The sequence below is a fragment of the Mustela nigripes genome, chromosome 1 (genome assembly GCF_022355385.1).
Source record: "Mustela nigripes isolate SB6536 chromosome 1, MUSNIG.SB6536, whole genome shotgun sequence".
Classification (NCBI taxonomy): domain Eukaryota; kingdom Metazoa; phylum Chordata; class Mammalia; order Carnivora; family Mustelidae; genus Mustela; species Mustela nigripes.
The window spans coordinates 45553515-45580916 of record NC_081557.1 but is presented as its reverse complement, the minus strand read 5'-3'; the positions used below and the strand labels follow the sequence as shown (position 1 = coordinate 45580916).

General features: G+C 41.7%; 1 protein-coding gene across 7 annotated transcripts; it reads left to right on the top strand.

The window, feature by feature from the left end:
- Positions 1–2835: 2835 nt before the first annotated feature.
- On the top strand, positions 2836–18901 carry TRIM6 (tripartite motif containing 6). 7 transcript variants are annotated; one of them, XM_059409494.1, is made up of 9 exons: positions 2845–3131; positions 9433–9549; positions 10654–11143; positions 11620–11715; positions 12400–12630; positions 15139–15161; positions 16457–16557; positions 16834–16860; positions 17063–18901. In XM_059409494.1, the coding sequence occupies exons 3-9, from the start codon at positions 10721–10723 to the stop codon at positions 17620–17622; spliced, it is 1461 nt and encodes a 486-aa protein (XP_059265477.1). In that variant the 5' UTR covers positions 2845–3131; positions 9433–9549; positions 10654–10720; the 3' UTR covers positions 17623–18901. The 7 variants fall into 7 exon arrangements, with proteins under 7 accessions (XP_059265519.1, XP_059265497.1, XP_059265477.1 ...); XM_059409484.1 differs by having other exon boundaries at positions 9433–9603; XM_059409514.1 differs by lacking the exon at positions 9433–9549 and having other exon boundaries at positions 2843–3131; positions 16460–16557.
- Positions 18902–27402: the final 8501 nt, after the last annotated feature.

Below are 27402 nucleotides of genomic sequence, written 5' to 3'. Positions count from 1 at the left end.
TAATGTAAGTTGAGTTTCTTAGAGTTTCTTTCTAAAGCATATTTCCATCTTTCACTATCTTTTCTGTGATAAGCTGAATTTTCAGGGGAAAAAACTGAATTGTTAAAGGCCTGTGAAGGGTGAGGGTTGGGTGGACTGGGCTTGCATGAAGTAGATTTCAACACTGTGGGGAAACAAGAGAGTTCAAGGAAAACTTGTTAAGAGAACTCAAACTGATTTGAAAGATAAAAAAATATTTTTAAAAAGAGCAAAGCAGTGTGGCATTTGACGTGGAATTTTGGGGTAGCTAGTCCCTTGAGAGAAATACAAATCAGAAGAGAAATGTAAATTGTATAGAATGGAATCAGGTATCCGCTCTGATTTATTTATCCTCATGTGGAAAAAAGATTTTGATGATGGGGCTTCCAGGTGGCTCAATCGGTTAAGCGGCTGCCTTGGGCTCAGGTCATGATCTCAGTGGGGAGTCTGCCTCTCCCTCTGCCTGCCACTCTGCTTACTTGTGCTCTCTCTCCATCTCTCCTTCAAACACATAACTAAAATCTTAAAAAAAAAAAAAAGATTTTGATAAAAAGAGTTTCGAGCTAATCCCTATGCTAGATACCATCTTTCCTTTGTATCTTTTCCAGATATAGATCTCAGACTTCTCCTTAAAAAAAATTGTTATTGAAGTACAGTTGTTGACATACAATGTCGGATGAGTTTGAGACATACAACATAGTACGACAATTGTATTGATTACTCAGTGTTCACTACAATAGGTATAGTCATCACCTGCCACCATAGGGATGTTATTATATATTATTGACTATTCTTTATGCTGTACTTTTTCATTCTGTGACATTTATTTTGTATCTGGAAGTGTGTTAATTCCCTTTACCTATTTTGCTCTGCACCAAACACACACCCCAGGCCTTCTTTAATATTGGGGTTCCCCTGAGCTTTCTCTTTGGCCCTTTGCTCTGTTTCTCCAAGGTGTTTTCCCTGGAAGGAGGTGCCTTCGGTGTACTCATTTGAATATCACTTCATATATCTTCTTACTTGTATTCTTCATCTCTTAAGATGTGAAAATAAGAAATCTGGATGTATATCTAGAGTTATATATCCTTAATCCTCATGTACACATTATCACCAATTTGTATGGAGAGAAAACAAATTATTTCATAGATCCACTCTCTTTTATCTGAACTCAAGAGCATCTAGTTAAGCATGCTTTCCTCTGTACTAAAGCAATAGCTAGACATTCACTCTCCCTGGATCAAGGCATTTTGTTACTTGCAGACCTCTGTACCCTGCTCACTGCTGCCAGGTGATCTTTTATGTGTCATTTACAAATTCAGAACATGTCATTCCTCACCTGCTTCCTACCATCTCACAACACACACACACACACACACACACCTGAATAAAACTCTTTAGTGGCTTGTCAGTGATGTTAAGATCACCTAGTGGGGCAAGAATATGGTCCTGGGACAACTGGATATCCATATGCAAAAGAATAAAATTGGACTTCTATTTCACACAATAAAAATGAACTCAAATTAGATCATAAACCTAAGTATAAGAGCTAAATCATAAAACTTTTTAAAAAATGTATAAGAGTAAATCTTGATAACCTTGGATTATGTAAAGCCTTCAAAGATATGACAACAAAAGTCTAAGTGACAAAAAATGACTTTCAGAAAAATTCAAAATTTGTTCTTCTAAAGGATCCAGTCAAAAAAATGAAGAGACAACCCCCCAGCATGGGAGAAAATATTTAGAAATCAGAATTCACAAAGGACTTTTATCTTGAATATGTAAATTCTTACTTAATAATAAAATGACAAATAACCTGTTTAAAAAAAGGGGGGGGGCTAAATAGACATTTCTCCAAAGAAGATATGCAAATAGCAGTAAAGTATATGAAAAGATGCTTAACACCATTAGTCCTTTGGGAAATGCAAATTAAAATATCAATGAGATACCACTTCACACCTACCAAGATGACTATAAAAGTCATAATAGCAAATACTGGCAAGGATGTGGAGACATTAGAACCCTTTACACTGCTGGTGAGAATGTAAAATGGTGCAGTCACTGTGGAAAACAGTCTGGAAGATTCTCAAGAGTAAATACATAATCTGGCAATTCTATTCTCAGATATATGCCCAAGAAAAACAAAAAGCCTACGTTAAAAACAAAACAAAACAAAAAACAAACTTGTAAAAGAAAATTCATAGTCACATTATTCATAAAAATCAAAAAGCAGAAACAATCCAAAATACCTAAAACCTGACGAAATGGTAAAGAAAATGTGGAAAATTCATACCATGGAATGTTATTCAGCCATCAAAGGAATAAAGTACTCACACACATGCAACAATAATGAACTGTAAAAATAGTATGCTAAGTGAAAAAATTCATGTTGCCCAACTCTTCTGTCCTGACTTTTATCCTGACATCCCCCGCCCCCAGTCAGCCTCTCTGCAGGCCCTCCTCCCCCAACCCACTTTCCCAGACCAGGTCAGGTTCATTTCCTAGGTTCCCTTGGGTCAAAAGCTTGCCCTTCCTTTTCTTCTCAAAAGTCGCTGTGCCGTTGAAACATTATAGTTCAGCTCTCAGGCTTCATAAGCTTTGCATGTATTCACAAGGACGTAAAAACCCATATATACGGTCTCTCATAGGGTTCATAGGTCATATAGGTTAAAATCTTGGCATAATTTTTAAAGTTAACGATGTTTTTGCAAAACATACCATTATGATGCGAAACGGTTATCTTTACCTACTCGTTTAAGTTTGGATATTCTTTATTCGGACATTTTAATCAGGCGTATTTTCAGTGTTCCTGAACACCGACACGAAATCGGAAAACCCAAGGGACGACCACTTGCAAGCGCCGTCTGCGGCGCTCAGGTGTTCTCCCGGGCCCCAGGACGTTTGGCGCACAGGTAGGCGGAACAGCGCCCCCGCCGGCAGGTGGGGCCCGCGGGACCACACCCCTGGAGTGTCGGACCCGAGCTGCGCTGGACTGGCGGGCCCTATCAGCAGCCCTCGCCCTCCCTCGCCCCGCCTCTGGGCCCGGAGTCTCTCCGCTGGGGTGGAGGAGGCCGCCGCGGTGTGTCCTCGGCTCCGATCCAGGCCCCAGAGCTCAGGTTAGTGAGCCACTCTGTTCTCTGGCCGGCCACCGCTGTCCGCGCAGGTTCTGGGAGTTCGACCCGCCCTGCAGGCTGGGTTGCGGGGTTCGCGGGTGGACAGGAGTGAGGGAGACCTCTGCGGTTTTGAGTTGACTCACTTTTGCTTGGGAGCTCCTCAGGCCGGCTCCTCCTGGCTCGGGACCCGGGCGTGGTCTGTGCAAAGGGTCGTGACAAGGGACCGCAGGAGGTAGAGGAGGCAGTCCGGAGGTAGGGGAGGCAGTCCTGAAAGTTTTTTGAGTTCGGGAATGCGTGCAAACCATGGGACTGGCGTGGATTCCGAGGTCAGCATCCCCTCCCCCATTTCTGCCTCTCTGCCCCAGGAAGTGACACCGCTTATCCTCCACCCGGGAGGCCCTGACCTCTCCCCGGGGAGCAAGAGGGTGAGGCTTCCGCCCTCGCCGGACCTGAGGGTCTGTTCCAAGGCCGGGTCCTCCAGCCCTGCGTTTCAGGGAAAGGAGCAGGCCCACGCGCCCCAGGTCCTCACAGTCTACTCAAAACTACTGGGAGTCTTGACCACCTGGGGCTGCTCTCATCTGGATCCTCTAGGGCTTCTCATTCTGTCGGTATGCCGGTCACAGGGAGACGCCCGCCCTTCTGGGACGGGCCACTAACTGTCGCTCCTGGCAGAGGTGAGAGAGCAGTAAAAGATGCGGTCCCTTCGCTTTCCGAGCTGATGATATAGATCATTTTATTTTTATTTCCTTTTCATCCTTCTGACACGAATCTCTTGGAGCTTCAGTTTTTTCTTCCATCTGTAAAATGGACCCAGTAATATTTATACCCTAGAGTTTTGGTGAAAATTAAGTGAGGGAGAGGTTTAACATGGGCGACTGCCTGACAAAGTGTAAATTAAGTCTTTATTCTTGAAAAAATCAATGCTGAGCTTTTAAAAAATTGCCAAAAAAAAATTTTTTTTTTTTTTTTTTTTTTTGCAAAAATAGAGCGGGGAATAAAATGTGTTAAAATGCACTATGGTAAAGAAGAGTATAACCAACATCTAAACAAATGAAAGTATAATAAGAGTTTTAAAAATTTGGAATTGCAAGTGGAATATCACAAATGCAGGGGGAAAAATAAGAATTTTGTGAATTAGCTATTTAAAAAAAATACTCAGTGGACTGTCTAAAATTCAGGGAAAAGAAAACTTGTGCAGAACAGTATTTTAAGAATTTGCAAAGTTATTTAATTGTACGTTTCTGAAATGCATGGGATAGAGATACTCTTTTGAAGTAAATTTTGAAAAGAATTTGGGACTGATTTTGTTCCAGTTCCAATATTTATGAAGTGTCACCTGTTAGATAACCATTCCAGATAATAGGTTAAAATAGGCTATAACCCTTCACAAAGGTAAAAAAAAAAAATACTGTTACAAGAAACTAAACTCTCTTGTAAATGCAGCTTCTACCTGTTTAGGTTTTTTACCACATTTTCAGTAGAGCTCCCAGCTGGTGGGTAGACTGCCCATCTTAGTTCGAACTCATTCTGAGGCCCCATCCTGGGCTAGCTTGTAGTATTTCTTGCCCTGTCACTGACTTTTATTCTGAAGCCATTTGATATTGAATTGTAAGCTTCTGTTGGAGTGGATGCTTCTGATCTAACTAGGAGCTTATCCTCTTCTTCCTCCCCACCCCACCCCCTCCTTCTAGCTGTTTTGCCCCCAGATTGCATCTGCCTGGGAAGGACATGCCTTTACGTAAGACAGGGCTTCTGAAACCTTGCTATGCATAGATGTCACCTAGAGATCTTTATTGACTTGCAGAAACTGAATTGTCCAGGATGAGGCTAAGATTCTGCATAAAGAGCTCCAGGGATGCCAATGCTGATAGTCAGCAGACCACCAGACATTCTTTTTCAGGCATCTGCTTCTGATTTAATAGTTCACCAGCACATGAATTTGGGCTCTTTCATTTGCAGATTTGATCCACAGGGCTCTGGCATTTCAGCCTCTGGGATCTGCTCTCCTCCCACAGGCAGGTTGTCATCTCTGATCACACTGCTCTTGAGACAGGCTTTCCTGGGAGACTGAATTGACCCACCTTGGCTCCTTTGGGCTGCGGTCTGGTGTCTTGGGTAGTGTGCAACAGCTACTAGACATGCTAGCTGTATGCGTCCCTCTACAATTTCTTCCTTTCTGCAGCCTCAACTTTATACCCTCTGACAAGACACATGAACTCTTTCAGCAAAAATCTTTCTCTGTCCTGAATATCTATAATACTGCGTTAGATGGAAAAGAAATACAGAAATATAACGGGACCACATTTATCATTTTAAGTTTTCCAGTGGCCTCATTAGAAAGAAGAAACGGGTGAAATTGATTTGAATATATTTTACTTAACTCAGTGCATCAATAATATAAAATATTAGGATGTGTTATTAATATATATATGTGTTAGTGATATGTTTTAGATTATTTTTCTAACAAAATCTTTTGAAATCTGGTGTGTATTTTATACTTAAAACATCTCTTTTTTTTTTTTTTTTTGCCACATTTCAGGTGGCTACAATATTAGACAGCTCAGTTCTAATTTATGCTGAGAAGATCAGAAAGCCAAGCCTTTAAGTTTTCTCAATGTGTTTCTTTGTTCTGTTTTTGTAGTAATAAGCTCTAATGAGCTATAATTTACATCTATAAAATCAATTTTAGGGCGCCTGGGTGGTTCAGTGAGTTAAGCCTCTGCCTTCCGCTCAGGTCATGATCTCAGGGTCCTGGGATCGAGTTCTGAGGTGGAGCTGTCTGCTCAGTAGGGAGCCTGCTTCCTTCTCTCTCTTTCTGCCTGCCTCTCTACCTATTTGTGATCTCTCTCTGTCAAATAAACAAACAAAATCTTTTTTAAAAAATCAACTTTAAAGCACACAGTTCTGTGAGTTTTGTTTCGTATATAGTTGTGCAGCTGCCAACACAACCATTTATAAAGGTCATTTCCATCACCCCCAAAAGTTCCTTGTGTCCTGATGCAGTTAATCCACTTCTCACAACCCTGGGCTTTGGCATCCACTAGTCTGTTTTCAAATAGCAGAGTTTTATTTTTTCTAGGATTTCATATAAATGGAACCATACAATAACTTTTGATATTCAGCCTCTTTCCTTTTGTATCATGCTTTTGAGATTTATCTTGTGTAAGTATCAGTTCCATTTTATTGTTTGGTAATATACCATTGTATGGAATATACCACAATCTTTTCATTTACCAGTTAATGGTTTTATGGATTATTTCCAGTTTGGGGCTGTTATTGCATTGCATCTATGAGGCAGAAATGCCCTGTGTCCTGTCCTGTACATGAAGGACACAACCCCAGGGCTAGTGTGCCTTCAGTGAGGTGGTGCATTTGTGAGTTGGCTCTTCTTTAATGTCCCCGAGAAGAGTCCAGCTAGGTGAGCAGAGCAAATGGCTTCCAAGGAAAGTGATTAAATGCAGAAACACATATACTCACTCACTCTATACATACATAGATACATACATAAGAAAAAATGTCTTTAAAAAATTCTCATTTTGATTTAAGACAATGGTAATACAATTGCATAACTGAAAATGTCTAATAACGAGAATAAAATAGTGTTTTTCAATGAGGGCATCTAAATTCAGCACAAACAGTAAAGTTAGAGTAAGTTCTAGGATCTCAAGTTGTATAGTTAGAGAAGCTTCTAGCTTTTTTTTTTTTTCTTAATTTTATTTTTTCAGTCTTCCAAGATTCATTGTTTATGCACCCCACCCCAGTGCTCCATGCAATACGTGCCCTCCTTAATACCCACCACCAGGCTCACCTAACCCCCATCTCCCTTCCCTCCAAAACCCTCAGTCTGTTTCTCAGAGTCCGCAGTCTCTCATGGTTTGTCTCCCCCTCCGATTTCCCCCAACTCACTTCCCCTCTCCTTCACCCAGTGTCCTCCATGTTATTCCTTGTGCTCCACAAGTAAGTGACCACATGATAACTGACTCTCTCTGCTTGACTTGTTTCACTCAGCATAATCTCTTCTAATCCCGTCCATGTCCATGTTGATAAAAAAGCTGGGTATTCATCCTTTCTGATGGAAGAATACTATTCCATTGCGTATATGGACCATATCTTCTTTATCTATTCGTCTGTTGAAGAGCATCTTGGCTCTTTGCACAGTTTGGTGATCGTGGCCATTGCTGCTATGGACATTGGGGTACAGATGGCCCTTTTCACTACATCAGTATGTTTGGAGTAAATACCCAGCTGTGTACTTGCAGGGTCATAAGGTAGCCCTATTTTTAATTCCTTAAGGAATCTCCACACTTCTTAACTGATCCTTTCCTCAGGCACATGGAGACAACCAACTGAGGTCAAGCTCTTTCACATTGTCCTTAAGTGCCATCTCGTTAAATCTTGTTATGAATTTTAATATTGGATTTTTCTCCTAGTTCCAAAAGAAGTAAGGAGAAATGAAAAGGGGTAAGAAAGTAATTCATAAAATGAAGAGCTATCTCCACCACATTTTGCTTTTTCCCCGCTAAAAATACGAAGAGGCCCTTTTCCTCCTGGTGACAGGCAAGAGCACTGCAGGATCAGAGAGCAGCTCCAGCGTAAGGGTAACCATAATTAATCTTTATTGAGACTACTCTCTGCATTGGCTTAGGTAATTATCACAACTATACTCCTAAGGGAGGAATTGATCTCAGCAATGCACAAAAGACGGAGCCGCATCTCAGATGGGGAATCATTCCAGTGTTCTAAAACTAGATCAATATATTTAGGATTTAGACCTGGGTCTACATTGCTCTAGCACCAGTGCCTTTTCTGCCCTACACTGCCAGGGAAAAGAAAGCAGCTTAGGTCTGTACGATGTGCTGCCAGGAAGGAAGCAGAGCGGGACTGTGGAGGGAGCCTACAGATATCTTAGGAAGAACTGTAGGGTGCTTTTCAGTGCTAAGAAGAACAGAGCTATCATATGAATCAGCACAGCGACATCACGACCTGAGCACCCTTGCAGGTGGTGTGGGTAGTGTGAAGAAAACATTCCCTTTAAGAACCAGATGGGTTCCTGGTAAATAACCTGAGACTAGGAGGTGAATAAAACTGGATTGTAATCTTTACTTTGTCACTTACTTACTCTGAGACTTTGGGCAGTTAAATACCTTCTTAAATTCATTTTGGGAGGGCGCCTGGATGGCTGAGTGGGTTAAGCCTCTGCCTTTGGCTCAGGTCATGATTTCAGGGTCCTGGGATCAATCCCCGCATCAGGCTCTCTTCGGGGAACCTGCTTCGCCTCCCTCTGCCTGCTGCTCTGCCTACTTGTGATCTCTCTCTGTCAAATAAATAAACAAAATTTTTTAAAAAAGAAAGAAGTTCATTTTTCACCTTCATAAAATAGGTGTTATTAAACTTCCCTTATAGAATTATTGTGGGATTTGCTTTTGTTGCAGTATCTTTTTTTACAGTTCATCCATTGCCTAGCACTTAAGTGATCAGAAAATGGTACTGATGATGATTTTCCACCTTCCTGTTACTGTTCTTTTGTTGTTGTTGTTGTTTAGATTTTATTTATTTATTTGTCAGAAAGGGAGAGAGAGTGAGCACAGGCAGACAGAATGGCAGGCAGAGGCAGAGAAAGAAGCTGGCTCCCTGCCGAGCAAGGAGCCCAATGTGGGACTTGATCCCAGGACGCTGGGATCATGACCTGAGCCGAAGGCAGCTGCTTAACCAACTGAGCCACCCAGGCGTCCCCCATTACTGTTCTTAAAACAAATACCTTCATACATCATTATCTCCCCACACCACAGATAATGGTGGGGAGCCACAGAACCATGCTTGATTCTCTAGTCTTTTCCCACAAGCACACATCTTCCTGGGGTCCTACACTAGAATGCCTGTGGCCTTCACCGCCACACCTTTCCCTTCTCCCCTTTTCCCCCAGCACACAGGTCCCTGTCAAAGTGTATGACGGGCCGTGTTGAAATTTCATCAAACAGAACCTTTCTCATTCCACATACCTAAAGCCCTGGGTCTGTGTTTGACTTTTACTACTGTTACCACCGAATGTCTGGTCAAAGTTCTGAGGTTGAGGACGGGGCCTTGAGCTAGGACTGGACATGTTAGGTTCTGCTAACTCTGGGACTTACAAGATGTTTGATTTTATAATGTCATTCATATCTATTGTTTTTTTAGAGAGCCACAAATACTCTTATTTATTTGGAGTTTTTCTGTGAGGGATAAGGAAAACAGGGAAATGGGAGTTTTAAATCACAACTAGGTATCAAAGATTACCTCAGGGTTATTATGGTCATTGTTTTTTCAGTGTGTCTGGGAAGGTGACCATGATGGATGAGAGGGCCCCGTGAGGAGCAGAACTCTGAGAAGCTGCAAGTGTCTTCACAGTAAAAGGATTCTCACGGGAAAGCTCATGACAAAGAAGGTTCTAGATGGTCATTCCTCAAAAGTTGAGGACCTTAACACACTTGAAACTAATGTAATACCATATGTTAACTCTGCTGGAATTAAAATTTAAAAAGAAGTTGAGGACTTGTGTGTAGATACTGCTATTTCTGAGGATACAGTACTGAACAAAAATGGAACAGTCTCTGATTCCTAGAGTTTATATTCTAGTGGGAGGATTCAAGCAACAAAGATATACATTAGGTAGTGATAAAAAGAAAAATCAAGCATATGGAAGAGTGACTGTGTGGGCGGCCAAGCTTTAGTTAATCTACACAGAGCCTTCTCTGCCAATAAGGGTGTGGGTAAGGAGATGTGGAATGAAGTTACTGAGTCAGGAGGAGATTCGGGTGAAGGGTCTTACTTGAGGAAGTAGCAACAAGTATAAATATCTGGAGGCAGCACTGTGTTTTGGTGCCATTTTTTAAAAAAATTTTTTTAAATTGAATTTTATTTTTTCAGTGTTCCAAGATTCATTGTTTATGCACCAGACCCAGTGCTCCATGCAGTACGTGCCCTCCTTAATACCCATCACCAGGCTCACCCAACCCCCACTCCCCTCCCCTCCAAAACCCTCAGTTTGTTTCTCAGAGTCCACAGTCTCCATGGTTCGTCTCCCCGTCCGACTTCCCTGAATTCACTTTTCCTTTCCTTCTCCTAATATCCTCCATGTTATTCCTTATGCTCCACAAGTAAGTGGAAAACCGTAGTGAAAAGAAGGGCAGTATGTACCCCAATGGTCATAGCAACAATGTCCATGATCATCAAACTGTTTGAGTGCTTTTAACACCAAGGTTGTATGAGAAAAGATCAAACAGATGATGGCTCACTCAAGGCCACTTCTCTCACGGGCTTCACTTGGTCCCTCCATCCACCAAGAGTGAAGGAAAATCAACCCTTGTTCTGATGAGGGTACAAATTGATGTCTAATATGAGCTGGGGATGAATAACATGTTTGAAGCTTGAATAAGAAGCCCTTGTGACCCCAGGTATCTGGCCTGTTTGTCCAGGATACTCAGCAACCTTTTATTGACAATCGTTTCTTACCCTGAACCCTTTTTTTTTTTCCCCCTCACCTACCCAGGATTCTGTAAGCAAGAAACACCTTAGAAATTCTGGCTGGGCAGGCAGGAGCCAGGAGAGAAGCTACAATGACCTCAGCGCTCCTGGTGGACATACGAGATGAAGTAACCTGCCCCATCTGCCTGGAGCTCCTGACAGAACCCCTGAGCATAGACTGTGGCCACAGCTTTTGCCAGGCTTGCATCATGGGGAATAGCACAGAATCGGTGATGGGCCAAGATGGGGAAAGCAATTGTCCTGTGTGCCAGACCAGCTACCAGCCTGGGGACCTACGGCCAAATCGGCACCTGGCCAACATAGCGGACAGGCTCAGAGAGGTGGTGTTGGGCCCCGGGATGCAGCTGGAGGGGATTCTCTGTGTGCACCATGGAGAGAAACTCCAGCTGTTCTGTAAGGAGGATGGAAAGCTCATTTGCTGGCTTTGTGAGCGGTCTCAGGAGCACCGCGGTCACCACACGGTGCTTATGGAGGAGGTTGTCCACGAGGTCCAGGTAGGATTCCAGAGGGAAGGCAAGGAGGAGCAGGGCCCTTGGCAGGAGAGTGTAACTTTTCTCCATGCTGTAATCTCATTTCTTTGGTTTTCCCATTTGCCTAGAGGATGAACCTAGAAAATGCCCTCCTGCCCAAGAGTAGAGACTTTATCTCTTCCTTGCTGCTCAAGACCTGCTCCGCATGAGTACAGGTTGCTAGGGAGGGTAACTAGGGGGCTCGGTGGTTAAGTGTGGGGGATATGGTGGTGATAAGCGGAAAGTCCTGCATGGACAGGTTCCCTGGGAGAAAAGAGAATCGACCTGCACCCATTGGCTTTTTATGCACACCCCCTGTGCATAAGAGAGCCTTAGGCCTTCTTATTTCTTGGTCCAGCAGGACAGGCTTCCGAGGTCAGCATACTCTCCCCCCATTCACTACATTCTGAGCGCAGAGATGAGGTAGTGCTTGACCCTGCTTGCCCTGATGTTTCTTTAAGGAGAAGTTCCAGGAGTCTCTGAGGAAGCTGAGGCTAGAGCAGCAGGAAGCTGAGAGACTGGCCGCGGTTATCATAAGGAAGAGGACATCCTGGAAGGTAAGAAGGATTCTTCCTGAAGGTCTGAAGGTGTCCTGGGAGAAGAATTGGGGCAGAGCATGGGAGTCTGGGTCCTATCTCTTCCTAATTTGGCTGGCAGAGCTGCTCTTTGCATAATCCTTCACTGCAGCCCTTCCCAACAGGGTGTTATTCATAGCATAAGGATAGAGAAGGGGGAATTAGAGAATGAACATATCAAAAAGGAATTCAGATTTTTAAAGATACTTACATAGGAGGGGAACTGTGGCCATTGGCAGCCGGCAATTCCTGACTCCAGACTTTGTTCTACAGTTGGAAGTTCTGGAAGCTCCTGGAAAGACAGGTCACACACCAGCTTATCATTCCCACATGAGTACTCAAAATTGGAAGGGGAGATGGATGCAGAGGCCCAGGAGGCTGGGGAGGCAGCTTTAAATCGAGACCTTCCCCAGGAGCCACAGTCTATGTCTTAGAGTCCTAGGTAAGGTAGCCTGGGGCTCATGGTTTGGGAAGAGCTGAAGAGAGAGTAGAAGGAAAGAACAGCTTCTGAGGGACTTCCTTCCCGTCTCTGCTCCTCCTTTCCCCGTGAGACCTGGCCAGGAGAGCGGGGCTGAGCCTGACCCTCCACCCCTGCCCACCCCCAGCCCAGTTCGAGAGCAGAGACCCTAGCTCAGCAGAGGCTTTTTCTCTTGCATGTTCCCAAAGAATCAGATGGAACCTGAGAGACACCGGATCCAGACAGAGTTTAATAAGTTGAGAAGCATCCTGGACAAAGAGGAGCAGCGACAGTTGAAAAAGCTGGAGGAAGAAGAGAGGAAAGGGCTGAGTATTTTAGAAGAGGCTGAGAATGAACTGGTCCGGCAGAGCCAGTCACTGAGGGAGCTCATCTCGGATCTGGAGCTTCGGTGTCAGGGGTCAGCAGTGGAGCTGCTGCAGGTAAGGCTCATGAGGAGCCCCCACAGGCTGAGAGTCATGGCAAAGGGAGACCAGCATTCATGACCTGGTAGGGGCAAGAAAAAGATTTATTTGGCCCTGGTGTGCTCCTTGCCTATTAAACCGTATGGAGTCATGGGTAAAACATAGGATGATTTGTACTTGTCCCCAAGTACAAATGCTTGGGGACTGTCTCATTTTTATTTATTAAATACAATGTGTAGTCCCAAAGTTTATTTGTTACCGTGGAGATCTGTTATACCCACTGATGTTCTAGAGCAACATTTCTGAATCTCAACACTACTGATACTTTGAGCTGGAAATTTGTTGCCATGAGGTACCTTGTAGGATGTTTGGTACCTTGTAGGATGTTTGGTACCTTGTAGGATGTTTGGCAAGCCTCCCTGGCCTCCACGTACTGGATGGATGTCAGTAGCATCTCCCCTTAGCTGTGACAACCCAGAATCTTCCAGATATTGTCAGATGTCCCTGTGGGGTAGGTACATAATCCTCTCTCCCGCTGTTGGGATTCACTGGCCACGTGGTACCTGTTGTCTCTGAGGCTGTGTTGGGATTTGTCGGGTACATTTACCCCAGCTTAGTCACAGACCATCACACATCAGGCTCAAGTACTTAGAGATTCTGTATGTCATCATCATTCCTTCTTTGCTTTCACTCTCTCCTCTTGGGCGGAAACATTTAACGTGTTGTAATAGAAGTATAAACAGGTCTTTTTAAGGCACAAAAAAGGCTGGGCTCTGGGGTGTGTGTGTACACATGTGTGCACATGTGTGCGCTAGGAGGGTGCAAGGTGTCAAACTTGGACAGATTTGATGCAGGAGCTTGAACAGAAGTTGAAATCTTTGCAGGTGCTTTCTACGTAGAGTGAATGGGGTGACTGATGATGGAGACAGGATGTACTTTGTAACATGCTGGAAACTTCAGGCTGTTCCTTACTTTCTTGCTTTCCTCTTGCTCTCCCTTTGTTGGTAGAACAATCACTTCTTGACTTATTTTTGAGCCTTGGCGTTGGGGTCATGCAGAAGCTACACTCTACCTATTGGGGCTTTTCTAACGCGTTGCTTCTGGTTTCCAATCTTTATTATTCCTCTTGCCCTTTTTCTTCAGCTTGGGTATTGGGTTACCCTAACGCTTCTCCCTGCCCCATTCTAGCCCCTCCACAGATTTTTCAAGCTGTAAAAACTTGCTCCATAAGTACAGAGATCATCAGTTTGTATGATTTCACCCAGGTCCCTGTCGAGACCCTCACACCTCTTCATATGACTGCCCAATGGGTCTTTTAACTTGAGGGCTGTTTCACACTCAGGTTTTCTAGAGCTCATCCAGCACACTATCTTCCTCCTCTTCTCCATATCTGTGTGACTTTGTTGCTCATTAAGATTTGATAACCGATGGAAGTCTGCAGCTCTCAAGTTTCGGTGTGACCCTTGAGAATAAAGTTAATGCAAGAGAAGGAGCCAAGGAGTGGCCCCAGATTTGGCCATTTGAGTTCCTCTGTACAACCATGCCTGAAGGCTGATGCATCCTGGATATTCAGTATAAATTGACACATCTTCTCCCTTTGTTTCTTTCTGTATTCAAGCCGTTTGACCTGTGTTTCTGTCAAATGCCACTGAAAATAGCCCTAACGCAGAGAAAATAGTTATTCCTGTGTTGCGTAGATCAAGCCTTTTCTTCATTCGGTGTGGTGTGTAGAACAGAAGTCAAGGGGGAGGCCATGAGGTAGTTTTGCTCCAGGGAGGCTGGCTGTGGCAGTAATGACAGTGAAGCGCAGGTGGCTAGAAGATGGGGACTGGCTTTGTTTGAGATGGGACATCAGGGTGAATAGAAGGTAGTTTTTAGGCTCATGCTTTGTCTGAATTTAGTCACTAAATGGATGGTGGCAGCACTGAGGGAGATTAAAGGAAAGAGACCTCACAGTTGCAGGAAAAGTAAGTGTTTTTTGTTTTGTTTTGTGTTGTGTTGTTTTTTAAATATCTTGATTTTGTGATGCCTGTGGCTCATTTGCTAGCATATGTGAGAGAGATCTGAGCAGAAGGACAGGTTTGGGAATCATGAACATGGGTGTGTTGAAATCAAGAAAACTGGATGAAGTCAGCAAGGGTAGCATAAACGGTGAGAAGAGGTGAAGTTTGAGAAATAACCACTTTTAAGGCTCTTGAATCCTCAGCAACATCTCATCTTTGAGAATGGCAGCATCTCAAAGACAGAAATTATGACTTAATAATGTGGGATTCTCTAGTGCTAATAGATGATGCACATATACACACTCTATCATCAAAATAAAGGTACCAATGAATGAGTTTCAGTCATCTCCCAACATCTCTACATGGGGTCTCAGGGACAGTCTACTCTGAGTTTGTATTCTACTTTGTGGCCTCCATTTTGGGTCCATCTTTATTGCCATCATACCATGGGGTGGTGGGATTGGGATAAGGAACATGGATGAACCTATTACTCCCTGACTTAACATTTCTCTTTCCTTCCTAGGATGTGAGTGATGTCATGAAAAGGTATGTTTAGGAGTGAATACAGGGTGGTTCCCTTGGGTTGACAAAAGATTCCTATACCCATAGAGTTATCTTATGGTCAGTGAAAAAGAAAAGGAGAAAAATCACAAGGCAGGGAAGGTTTAGGACTGTGATGTCATGAGTTGCTTATCTTGAGAATTTTTGGGTTCCCTGAAATAAAGGGAATTACCTAGTTTCTATGGTAAGAGAATTTGGGGTAATTTGGGGGGGGATGGTCACAAATTGGGGACAGTAGTGTTCTTAAAAATAAAATTTGCAGCATCACTAACTCCTGTGGTAGCCCATGATGCTACCCTTTGCTACAAAACTACCTGTTTCCAGCCCTGATTTTAGGAGCTTTTAGTATTTTATTGGGGAACTTTCCCATCTGTCTTTCCAAGGTCCAAGAATCAGCACCTCGGCGATTTGCTTTCAATTACCCTTTCTCTCTTGGCTTTAGAAGAGTCCTGCCTTGCTACTTGTTTTTCCTCAGACATCCCATTTTTCTCAGTTCCTATAAAAACATAGACATGAGGTCTTGAGAAGATTGGTTTTGGCCCTGGAACAAAACATTTTCTCTTCTCTGTCCCATACTCTAGATTCTCATCCATCAAGGTGACCTCTGAGGTTCCCCACACACCTGGCACCTTTAAGCTTCTCACAGACACATGAAATATGGAGCCTGTTGTCACTTCTGAAGTGTTCACTCATGGTTTGGAGGTGAAGATGTCTCCTTTCTCCAACTGGCATGATATTCCCAGAGACTGCCTCCTCAAACACTGTTCTGGAGGCCTTTGTCCCTAGGCCTCTGACAGATCTTAAGGCCTAACCTCACTGTTCAGAAGGAAGCCCTTTACTCAGTACTCTCAGAGCCCCACCAAGCAGGTTCCTGGTGTTCTCCCTGTCAACACACACATCTCCAGCCCCTTACACTAGACCCTTAAGATGGCACTGACTGTAAGTATTCAGTATCTTTCTTAGAGTTAGCAAAAGATTTCCCAGCAATCGTTTAATTTTATATAATCTTAGGATGTAGAGAGAGAGAAGGGGAAATGGTATTTTACAAAAACAAAACAATCCTTTGCAGGATTAGATCTTATCAAAGTTTTCAGATGGTGAGAAGCTATTTTCTAGTCTAGGTCTTCTGGTCCCAGTGCCAGAGCTCTTTGAAGAAGGATGCTAATTTTCTTCAAGAAAGAATGCTGAAGTTCTTCCAGGGGCTTGGTCGATGAGGGGATGGATATTGGAGAAACCCAACACGAGCAGTGTAGGACATTCATAAGGTTTCTTCTCTCTAGAAGTGAGTTTTGGACCTTAAAGAAGCCAGAAGCTCTCCCTACTAAGCTGAAGAGTATGTTTCGAGTTCCAGATCTGAAAAGGATGCTGCGGGTGTTCAGAGGTGAGGAGATTCAGGGGACAGCTTTTTGGAGGTGGAATTATTGTAACATAAGCAATAAATAGAATAGAGTATAGAGTTGGTGTTTGGGAGTAGTGGTGCAGAGAGAGGACAGGGAGAGAAGGACATTCAGTGCTGAAGACGATGCAGTTCATACTTAAGGGGGAAGCAAGAGGGCCAGCTCGCATCCTTATAGAACTCCCTACCTCACCCCTCAACCAAGCAGACCTGACCTGTGTCCATTCTGTACAATATAATTGACTCTATTTATCATTACAGAACTGACGGATGTCCAGAGCTATTGGGGTAAGTAGCAACCATGGCATCTTTGAGCTGGCATGTCCTTATCCTTCCTCATATGCTCCCCCCTGGACACACACAAAGCGTTAATACCATCTCTCCATCGCCCCACATAGTTCCAATTCCTCCACTTCTGTGTTTTCTCTTCTCAGTGTCTTAAATCCCTTGTACCCATCGTCATCTGCTGATTTTGTACCTTTTCCCACAGTGGACGTGACTCTGAATCCACACACAGCTAACTTAAATCTTGTCATGTCTAAAAACCGAAGACAGGTGAGATTTGTGGGTGCCAAGCTGGCTGGGTCTTACCTGGAAGAGCATTATGACTGTGGTATCCTGGGCTCTCAGCACTTCTCCTCTGGGAAACATTACTGGGAGGTGGATGTGACCAAGAAGACTGACTGGATCCTAGGGGTATGCTGTAGTTCAGTTGACTCTACATGTTTCAACCAGTTTACGAACAACCGGAATGTTTACTCCAGATACCAACCTCAGAGTGGCTACTGGGTGATCGGGCTGCATCATAAACATGAATATAGAGCCTATGAGGAGTCTTCCACTTCCCTGCTCCTCTCCATGATGGTGCCCCCTCGCCGTGTTGGGGTTTTCTTAGACTATGAGGCTGGCACTGTCTCCTTTTATAATGTCACGAACCATGGCTTTCCCATCTATACCTTCTCTAAATATTACTTTCCTACCACCCTTTCTCCATATTTTAATCCTTGCAACTGTGTAGTCCCAATGACCCTGCGTCGGCCAAGCCCTTGAACGTTCCTTTGTCTGCCTCCACATCTGAGCAGGATCCTTCATTCTGAGATTCATCTGTACCTCAGTCTCTCCTTTCTGAACTTCCATTTTCTCATATTCTTACATCTTCCCTTCAGACATTTGCTTAGAGCCAAAATATACCCAGAGGTGATAGTGAACATCCCTAATTAATTACAGATCTTGGGATAGGTTGGGGGGTCGCTTTCAACATGTTAGCATTAAGCATGATATTTGACAGAGTTTTTGTTGTTGTTGCTGATTCATGGGAGCAAATTCAGCAAATTCTTTTCTATTAATTTGTTATACTTTTTGGTACTGAATGGAAAATTGAATTTTAGCAGATAGTATATATAATTATTGAGATAATCCTCTTTATATAATTATATAATCCTCTTTATATAATTAAGATAATCCTTCTATAACTGGAATACATTGATTTGTTTCCATTTTTAAGTGTAACACCAAGCCCTGGAATAAATCACTGTTCTTCATATTCAATACTGAATTTGTTTTTGCTAATACATTGTTTAAGTTTTATTTCTATCTCCATTTATGAAAAAAATTGACCTGCGTTGTAACATTGTTCTCAGGTTTTATAAAATGCAATAAATAAACAAAGAAATTACTGTATTTCTGTGTAAGTATATATAGGATAGAGTGCTAAAAAGCATTATACAAGTTAACTTTGGTGGATTTAAATTCAAAGAAAGAAATCTTAACTTCCGTTTTCACTGCAACCTTCATGGATTTAAAAATTTAAGGGTAGTAATTGAAATTTAAAACAAATCTCCCAAATTCACTGAAGTAGATAAAGGAGAGAAGAAAATGATCAATCCAATACAGATTTTTCTCCCAGAATGGGAGGGAAACGTACCAAGAAAATATAAAGTGGTTTTAGGAAGAGAACGAGTTTTTCGGGCTTCATGGCCCATCTTTATGCTCAAATGTGAACAGCTTGTGGGTGAGCTGCTATGACTTTGCTAGAGGTGGTGTATGCTTTTGAGCCAGCTCTAGAAGAAATTAGGAGGTGGATGTGAGTGTGGAAACAAATATTAAGGAGTCGACTAGAGCTGCTGTCCAGTATGGTAGCCAAGAGCTACCAGTGGCTATTGAGTACTTCAGATGTGACTAGTCTGAATCGAAGTGTGCTTTACGTATAAAATATACACCTGACTTTGAAGATTTAATTTTTAAAAACAATGTAAAATACCTTTTAGCTTTTCTGTTGTAGATTGCAATGATAATATTTTGCATATTCTGGATTAAAAAATACATATTAACTTCACCAGTTTCATTTTGCTTTTTAGATACTAGAAAATTTAAAATTACATGTGGCTTATATTGGCTTTCTATTGGACAGCTCTTTCTGTAATGTAGTCTCTATCCCTACCAGGGCCCTAGTGTGGGGCAGATAGGTTCATCTCTATACAGACCCCTTACCCTGCTGAGGTATTTTTGTAGAAGGTAATGGCAGAGAAAAGAAGATCTCAACATGTTTAGAAATTTACGAGGTGGAAGATCATAGAAAGGGATCATGGCCAGAGAAAATGATTCTGCCTAGTCCAGGCCCTCTCTTTAGCCCTCAGTCTGTTGGACATTTGATGTTTCTTCATGGTTTGAGGAAATAGTAACTAGTTCATCCTCAGGGCTCAGCTCTGGTGTCTATGGGGACATGAAGTACAGGTTACAGTAAAAACCCCATACTGGTTTGCTCTAGGGCAGAATTCCCTTTGGGAGATGAAATTTGTGGGAGGCCAGAGGCCAAATGCACTCTTCATCCTGATTTGCCCTTCAGTGATGAATGAATAAAGAAGATAGGGTCCATATATACAATGGAGTATTATGCCTTCATCAGAAAGGATGAATACCCAACATTTATATCAGAGGGGTAGACAAACCATGCATTTCAATTAGATCTATGAAAGGAGATAGAGCAGGCGACTCGTTGCCTACAGAGCTGATGGGGGTCTGAGGATGAGGGATGGTAGAATCTGCCTGAGTAATTGCTCTCTTCCACTTATTTCCCATTTAATAAGTTCCAGATAAAAAGGAGTTAGCCCAACTGTCCTCTGCCAGTGGAGGTACTCAGTGAATGGCCTTAGACAGTAAGGAAAGACAAAGTACTTGCTGGGATTGTAGGTGAGATCTGGGGAAAGTGGTCCAGTGAGATTTGGAGGAATGAATTTGCAGCCCTGACTCTCCTGTGGGTCTGGGCAGAGGCATAGTGGCCTTGACATTAGACTAACCTGCTACTAAAAGTAAGCCCCAAAACAATGGATCAAATAAAAAAAAAAAAAATTCTTACAAAAATCAAACCTGAGTGTATTTAGTGCTGTGTGGCACTGTTCCATGTGGGTTTTATGTACCAAGCTTACTTTCATCTGAGTGCCATCCCCGAAGACAGTATTGTCTTAAGCATCAAGCCTGCAGAGGGGTAAAAAAAACCTGGGGAGGCAGTTTGGTTCTTAAATTCCTCTCTTACATACGGGATTCATAATTTCTGCTTACTTTCTATGCTGAGAATAGCCACAGGGCAATACCTACTGGCAAGGAAAACTGGTTCGAACTGTCTAGCCATATGCAATTATGTACAATCAAATTTCAAGGAAGGGAGAGTGCACAGATTTTTGTGGAGACCTAGTGGTCGGTTACATGGGCTACAAGAAGCACCTGGAACTTTAGGGTATTCCTCTTTCTCATAGAAGACCCAGAACCTTAGCGTTTTTTTTTTTTTAGAACTATGTTTATTCCATCCTGTAGCCTAAAATTGTGAAAGAAAGGGGAAGAAATGAGATGTTTTGCTGTCATACACATGGGCATAGGCCAAGTAACAACCATCTTTTTAAATTAAAGGCCAAGCTAAGATCAAATATTAAATAAGTTAAAGGAGACAGAACAAAAGGAATGGAACTGGTGGAGAGTGTATCAGGACTTTAAGGAGGTTGGAGGACAACCAAATTTGGAATGCATGCTCTGCTTTGATTGGATGGACCCCTAAACAGATTGCAAATGGGTTTTGTCTCTTACCTTGTCACTTTCAGGAAAGATTTTGCAGAGATTGAAGTGAGATCTAGTGAGAGCTGAGCTGAGGAGGTTGTGCCTGTGGACATACACAAAGAGATGAAATACTCAAAAGGAACTACAGGAACAAACATGGATGGATAGAATAATTTATTTAAAAAAGAAATAGATGTCCATTTAGTTACTGAATAATGAAGTTAGAGGGGAACGAAATAGTTGTTAAATAATCAGAAGAAGTTGAATGTCAATAAATTATTGACATGTTTACCTAAAGAAAATAAGAGGTCAAACTTCCTCTGCCTTCCCTTAAGTTATTGATGTGATAATTCCATATTACAGGTAGAACCTCTGTTCACCAATAACAGTAAAATGGTTGATAGGAGGACAAACCTACAACATTAGAAAAACTTAGAGAAGTAATACCGAGAGAAAAACTTAGAGAAGTAATACTGAGAGATGACAATGTGATGGCCTGACGGTCTCAGGGGCAGCTATTTTGCCAGGAAACTCAGAAGTAGAACCACCTTTTTAATATCTCTCCCTGTGACCCACATACAGGGCTACATATTTATGGCTTTTTAAACCTGCACATCCCTCCACAATACCATCCCTAAATGAGGGTTGCACATGTGTTATTTCCAGTAAATGAATTGTTAGCATTAGTGCATCAAATTTCCACTTGAAAGGGAATTAATAAATATTCTAAAATTTGTATGGAACCAGAAAAAATCCCAAATAGCCAAGATAGTATTGAAAAAGAAAGCCAAATCTGGAGGCATCCCAGTTTGACTTCAAGTTGTATTACAAATCATCAAGACAGCATGGTTATGGCACAAAAACAGAGACATAGATCAGTAGGACAGAATAGAGAACCCAGAAATGGACCCTCAACTCTGTGGGCAACTAATCTTCGACAAAGCAGGAAAGAATATCCAATGGAAAAAGTCTCTTCAACAACGGTGTTGAGAAAACGGGACAGCCACATGCAGAAGAATGAAACTGGACCACTTTCATATACCATACAAAAAATGAATTAAAAATGGATGAAGGATAGCAATTTGAGGGGGCGCCTGGGTGGCTCAGTCAGTTAAGCAGCCGCCTTCGGCTCAGGTCGCAATGCTGAGGTCCTGGGATCCAGCCCTGCATGGGGCTTCCTGCTCAGTGCGGAACCTGCTTCTCCCTCTCCCTCTGCCTCTCCCCCAGCTTCTGCTCCCTCACTCTCTCAAAAATAAATAAATCTTCAAAAAAAAAAAAAAAAAAGATAGTGATTCAAAGGGGCATCTGCACCCCAGTGTTTGTAGCAGCAAGGTACACAATAGCCAAAATATGGAAAGAGCCTAGATGTCCATCAATGGATCAATGAATAAAGAAGATGTGGTGTAAATGAAGGGGGAAAGCAGGTTTCTTGTCTCAGAGTTGAAGAATGAATCTTGTGGACAATGGAGAGTGAGTAAATCAACCTTTTATTAAGCAAGGATACAGAGGGTCCCAACAGTGTCACTGCTGAGAGCTTTTAGGGTTGGTCTTTTATAGAAAGTTAACTAGGGAACTTAAATCATTTTGGCTTCTCTGCTGGCAGCACCATTGATTAAAGACTACTGATAAAACATCTTTACTTCTTTTTCAGGGTCTGGTTATTTTCTGTTGACCACAGTAGATGATCATAAGACTTACTCCTTGGACACCTGGAGTGGGTGGTCTGAAGAGTTCCCTTATCTCTTGTTTCCTTATATCTCCACATTTTTGGGTATTTCTGTGAGCTTGATCATGGAGCCCATCTTTCTATCTTTCCCAACCCAGCCCCACCTCTTTCTCACATATATACGGTGGGGATGGGGTAATTGAGTGATGAGCATTAAGGAGTGCACTTGATGTAATGAGCACTGTGTGTTATATGCAAATGATGAATCACTAAATTCTACCCCTGAAATAAATAATATCTTATATGTTAACTAAGTTAATTTAAATAAAACAAAAAATCAGTATTTAGAACATGAATTACAAAAAATGTATACCTTCATAATTTGGAAAAACATGAACTTAAATACATACCGTATTAAGTAAGTCATTTAAACGTTGGCATTTTTGATAATAATGTTTTAATATTTACATGAGAATACTGATATTTTGTCTTAATCTATTTATGCTACCTTTATGAGCCAAAGTTATTAGGATGGCTGTCATCAAAAAAACAAAACAGAAGAACAACAAAGTAACTCATAGGAAATTGTAAATGTTGGAAGAAATGTAACCCCTGAGCACTGCTGGTAGGAAGGTAAAATGGTGCAGGTGTTATAAAAAACAGTACGGTGATTCTTTGAAAAATTAGTAATAGATTTACCATATGAGTCATCAAATCCATGCTGGGTATATATATCCAAAAGAATTAAAAACAGGGTCTCAAAGATCTATTTGTATACCTGTGTTCACAGCAGCATTATTTGTAATGGGCAAAAGGTGGAAGCAAACTAAGTGGTAATCAATGGATGAATGGATAAACATGATGTGGTTGCAATATTGTAATTTATAAGAAATACATGTATCTGGTCACCCAGAGGCCCAAAACCCAGTCCTCATTTGCATTTGGTCTTCATTTGAGGTTCCTGCCTCACGGCTCTTTCTAATCCTTAGAATTTCCTGTGATAAGGGCAACAAAGGTATCTTTTGTTATGTTAATAAAGGTGACATTAGGACTCCACCCAGGAGCCAGGGCTGGTTCCCCTAAGGATCAGTTTGTGATTAAGGGGTTGGAACTTTTGGTTCTGGAAGGGAGAAGGGCTGGAGGTTAAGTCACGCAATGGCCATGACTTAGTCAATCCTGACTATGAATGAAGCCTCCGTAAAAACCCTAAGACTAAGATCTTGGCTCTTCCAGGTTGGTGAACCTGTGGAAATGTAAGCAGAGTGCTGTGCTCACAGAGCGTGGCTGTGCCTTGTCCTTTCTCCATACTTCACTCTGCATCTTTCCCATTTGGCTGTTGACTTGATCCTTAAGCTGTTACATGTGTTTCCCTGCCTTTTGTGGGCCACCCTAGCAAATTAAAGGACCCTAAAGAGGAGGCTGTATGAGTCAGAAGCCAAGGTAACAGCCTGGGGCTTGCACCTGGCTTCAGAAATGGGGGCGGGGCTTGTAGTAGTCTTGTAGTCTTGTAGTCTTGTAGGACTGAACACTTACTCTGGAAGCTGACGTTATTATTTGGAATGTAGTGTCAGAATTGAATGGATTTTTTTGACACCCTGGTGGGGGCCTAGAATTGCTTGGTGTTGTGTGGAGGATCTTCCCCATGCTAGAACTAGGTCTGGGAAAGCTTAAATGAGTGGTATATACATATAAGAGATTATTGAGCCTTCAAAAGGAGGGAAATTCTGACATATGCTACAACATGGATGTATCTTTAGGACATTATTATAAGTGAAATAAGCCAGTCACAAGACAAAGAGTGTATGATCCACTTGTATGAGACCTTTAGAATAGTCACATTGATAGTGACAAAGAGTAGAATTACGTTAGCCAGTGGCTGGAAGACAGGGGAGATTGTTAGTTATTTTATGAGTATAGAGTTTCAGTTTTGCAAAATGAAAAATTCTGGAGTTTGATTGCACAACAGTGTGAACATGCTTAACACTACAGAATAGTACACTTAAAAATGATCAAAATGGTAATTTTTTTAATTATATATGTGTACACACACACACACACACATATATATATATATATATTTTTTTTTTTTTTGAGAGGGAGAGAGAGCAGTGGTGCAGAGTGAGGGGCAGAAGGAGAGAGAGAATCACAAGCAGGCTCCATGGCCAGTGCAGAGCCCAATGTGGGGCTAGATCTCACAACCCTAAGATCATGACCTGAGCCAAAATTAAGAGTTGAATGCTTAACCAACTGAGCCACCCAGGAGTAACTTATGTTATACGTATTTACTACAATTAAAATTTATTAAAAATGTAAAAATAATAATTATGAAATGGGTAGGTAAAATATGATTTTATCTTAAATTGACATCTTTTGCATATATATTGCAGAAAATATGTTTGAAATATAATAACTATTATAAATATCTGTAAAAGATTGTTTATGAATATAAAAAATATATAGAAAAGAGCAAAGAAAAATAAATTAAGCCATACTAACAACAGCTGTCTATTTCATTATTTCTTATTATTTTAAAGTGAAAATTTCATGATTTTATATGCCTTAAAAAGAAAAATATTATAAGCATCTTAATGTAGTGCCTATTCTGTCAGATGATCTAATAGACTAATGGAGCAATATATATGGAACTCTGAACCTCCTGTCGATTGGACATGTTGGGGAGGAAGAATTTCTTCCACCCTTCAAAGTCCTAGCTGGACTAAGAATCAAATTGACATGAGACAGATTAATAGGACAAAATCAAACTTAATAGCAGTAGTGTAGATATGGGGAATCCACACAGACGTGGAAATCCCAGACCGTGAGGCAACATGAAGCTTATATGAACTAAGGAGAGAGATAAGGGTCTGAGGATACAAAGGAGAGAAAGACCCTTAGCAAGTAGGTGAAAGGAGAAGTTTGGCAAACAGGCTGTCCTTTATGCAGACGGGATTCTTAGGTAAAGAGGAATCTCTCTGTTAATAGCTCTCCTAGTAAAGCTGGCTGTTGAAGGAGGGTAAAGAGTTTTTCCTGAATCTGCTGGGTTTTGGTTGCTTTTTACTCAAAATAATATTCATGACAAAGTGCCTTATCTTGGGGCAGCATACTCTTGTTCCCTACAAACACAACAATAAATAACTAATTACAATGATGTGTGGGAAATGCTTTTTAAAAGAGTGTACTTGGGGGCACCTGGGGTGCTCAGTTGTTAAGCATCTGCCTTGAGCTTAGGTCATGATCCTGGGGTCCTGGGATTGAGCCCCACATTGGATTCACTGATCTGCAGGAAGCCTGCTTCCCTCTCCTACTACCCCTGCTTGTGTTCCCTCTCTTGCTGTGCCCCTCTCTCTGTGAAATAAGTAAATAACGTCTTAAAAAAAAAAAAAAAGAGTGAACTTGGCTAAATTATACATGGGTAAATTATAAATGTCTGCAGAAGTCCATATGTTTGTCGTGGTTATATGTCCACTTTATATTGTTAAGTGAGGAAAATGTGTTCCAGAACAGTGAATTGTATTTGGTATATTTTAAAGGCAAATATGTGTCTAGATAGAACACATACAACACAGAAAATATTTAGCAATATTATCTGAAATGATAGTAGTGTATATCTCTACATTGAAAAAATAATGATTTTTTTTAAAAGAAGTAGCCTATGTTCTTTTTTTTTAAACATATAATGTATTTTTATCCCCAGGGGTACAGGTCTGTGAATCGCCAGGTTTACACACTTTACAGCACTCACCGAAGCACATACCCTCCCCAATGTCCATAACCCCACCCCCCTCTCCCAAGTCCCCTCCCTCCAGCAACCCTCAGTTTGTTTTGTGAGATTAAGAGTCATTTATGGTTTGTCTCCCTCCCAATCCCATCTTGTTTCATTTATTCTTCTCCTACCCCTTTAACCCCCCCATGTTGCATCTTCACTTCCTCATATCAGGGAGATCATATGATAGTTGTCTTTCTCCAATTGACTTATTTTGCTAAGCATGATACTCTCTAGTTCCATTCATGTGGTCGCAAATGGCAAGATTTCATTTCTTTTGATGGCTGCATAGTATTCCATTGTGTATATATACCACATCTTCTTGATCCATTCATCTGTTGATGCACATCTAGGTTCTTTCCATAGTTTGGCTATTGTAGATAATGATAAGCACTTTATTTGGACTCTTGTCAAATTGTTCTATATTTACCTGCCTTACTAAAAAAATATATTTTTTAAAAAGAGGAATGTGAACATGTTGTTTTCTCATCAAGACAGTATGATTTTAAAATGCTGCATTGGGAAAATGATTTATAACATGGTCTACAAAGAAGCTAAGATTTTAGATGGTTGAGATCTGAGTACAGGTTCACCCATCAGTCAAAGAAATAGGATATTCCTGGAAGAACAAAATCAATGATAATATGGACACAGAAGTAGTAGAAGCACATGGCGTGACTAAGGAAGGATGAATGATGAATTATGCACTGTGTCTGAGGAACAGTTATGAAAGATGAAATGAGAAATATTTCTGGAAAAGTAACCTGCAGCAAAATGCCTAACTACCGGAGGTGGGAATTCTTGAGAAACTTCCCTATGAATCGAATAGTGAGAGTTTCTCAAATCCCATTCCCTGGCATCATCTAACACCAATCAAACATTCTAAAACTACCAAACTGTCCCTGAATGTGGGATCACCAGGCTTCAGGGTATCCAAGAACCTTAAAAATTATACCCAGCGACTGAAATATTTCTATCCTTCAGATAAAGGTTATTCATATTTCATTCAATGAATATCATGTGCCTACTGTATGCCAAGAACAGTTCAGGTTTATGCTATGAAGAATAGCATAGAATCACGAATAATGATTTTTTTTAAGATATTATTTATTTATCTGTCAGAGAAAAAGAGCACAAGCAGGGGGAGCGGCGGGCTAAGGGAGAAGCAGGCTCCCCACTGAGCCAGGAGCCTGATTCAGGACTCGATCGCAGAACCCTGGGATCATGACCTGGACCGAAGACAGATGCTTAACTGATTGAGCCCCCCAGGCATCCCTGTTATCAAGCTTTTGACCATTTGTCACTGATAATTTATCTAGTGTGGCTGGCCCCTCTGCAAAAATGGCTGACAGTA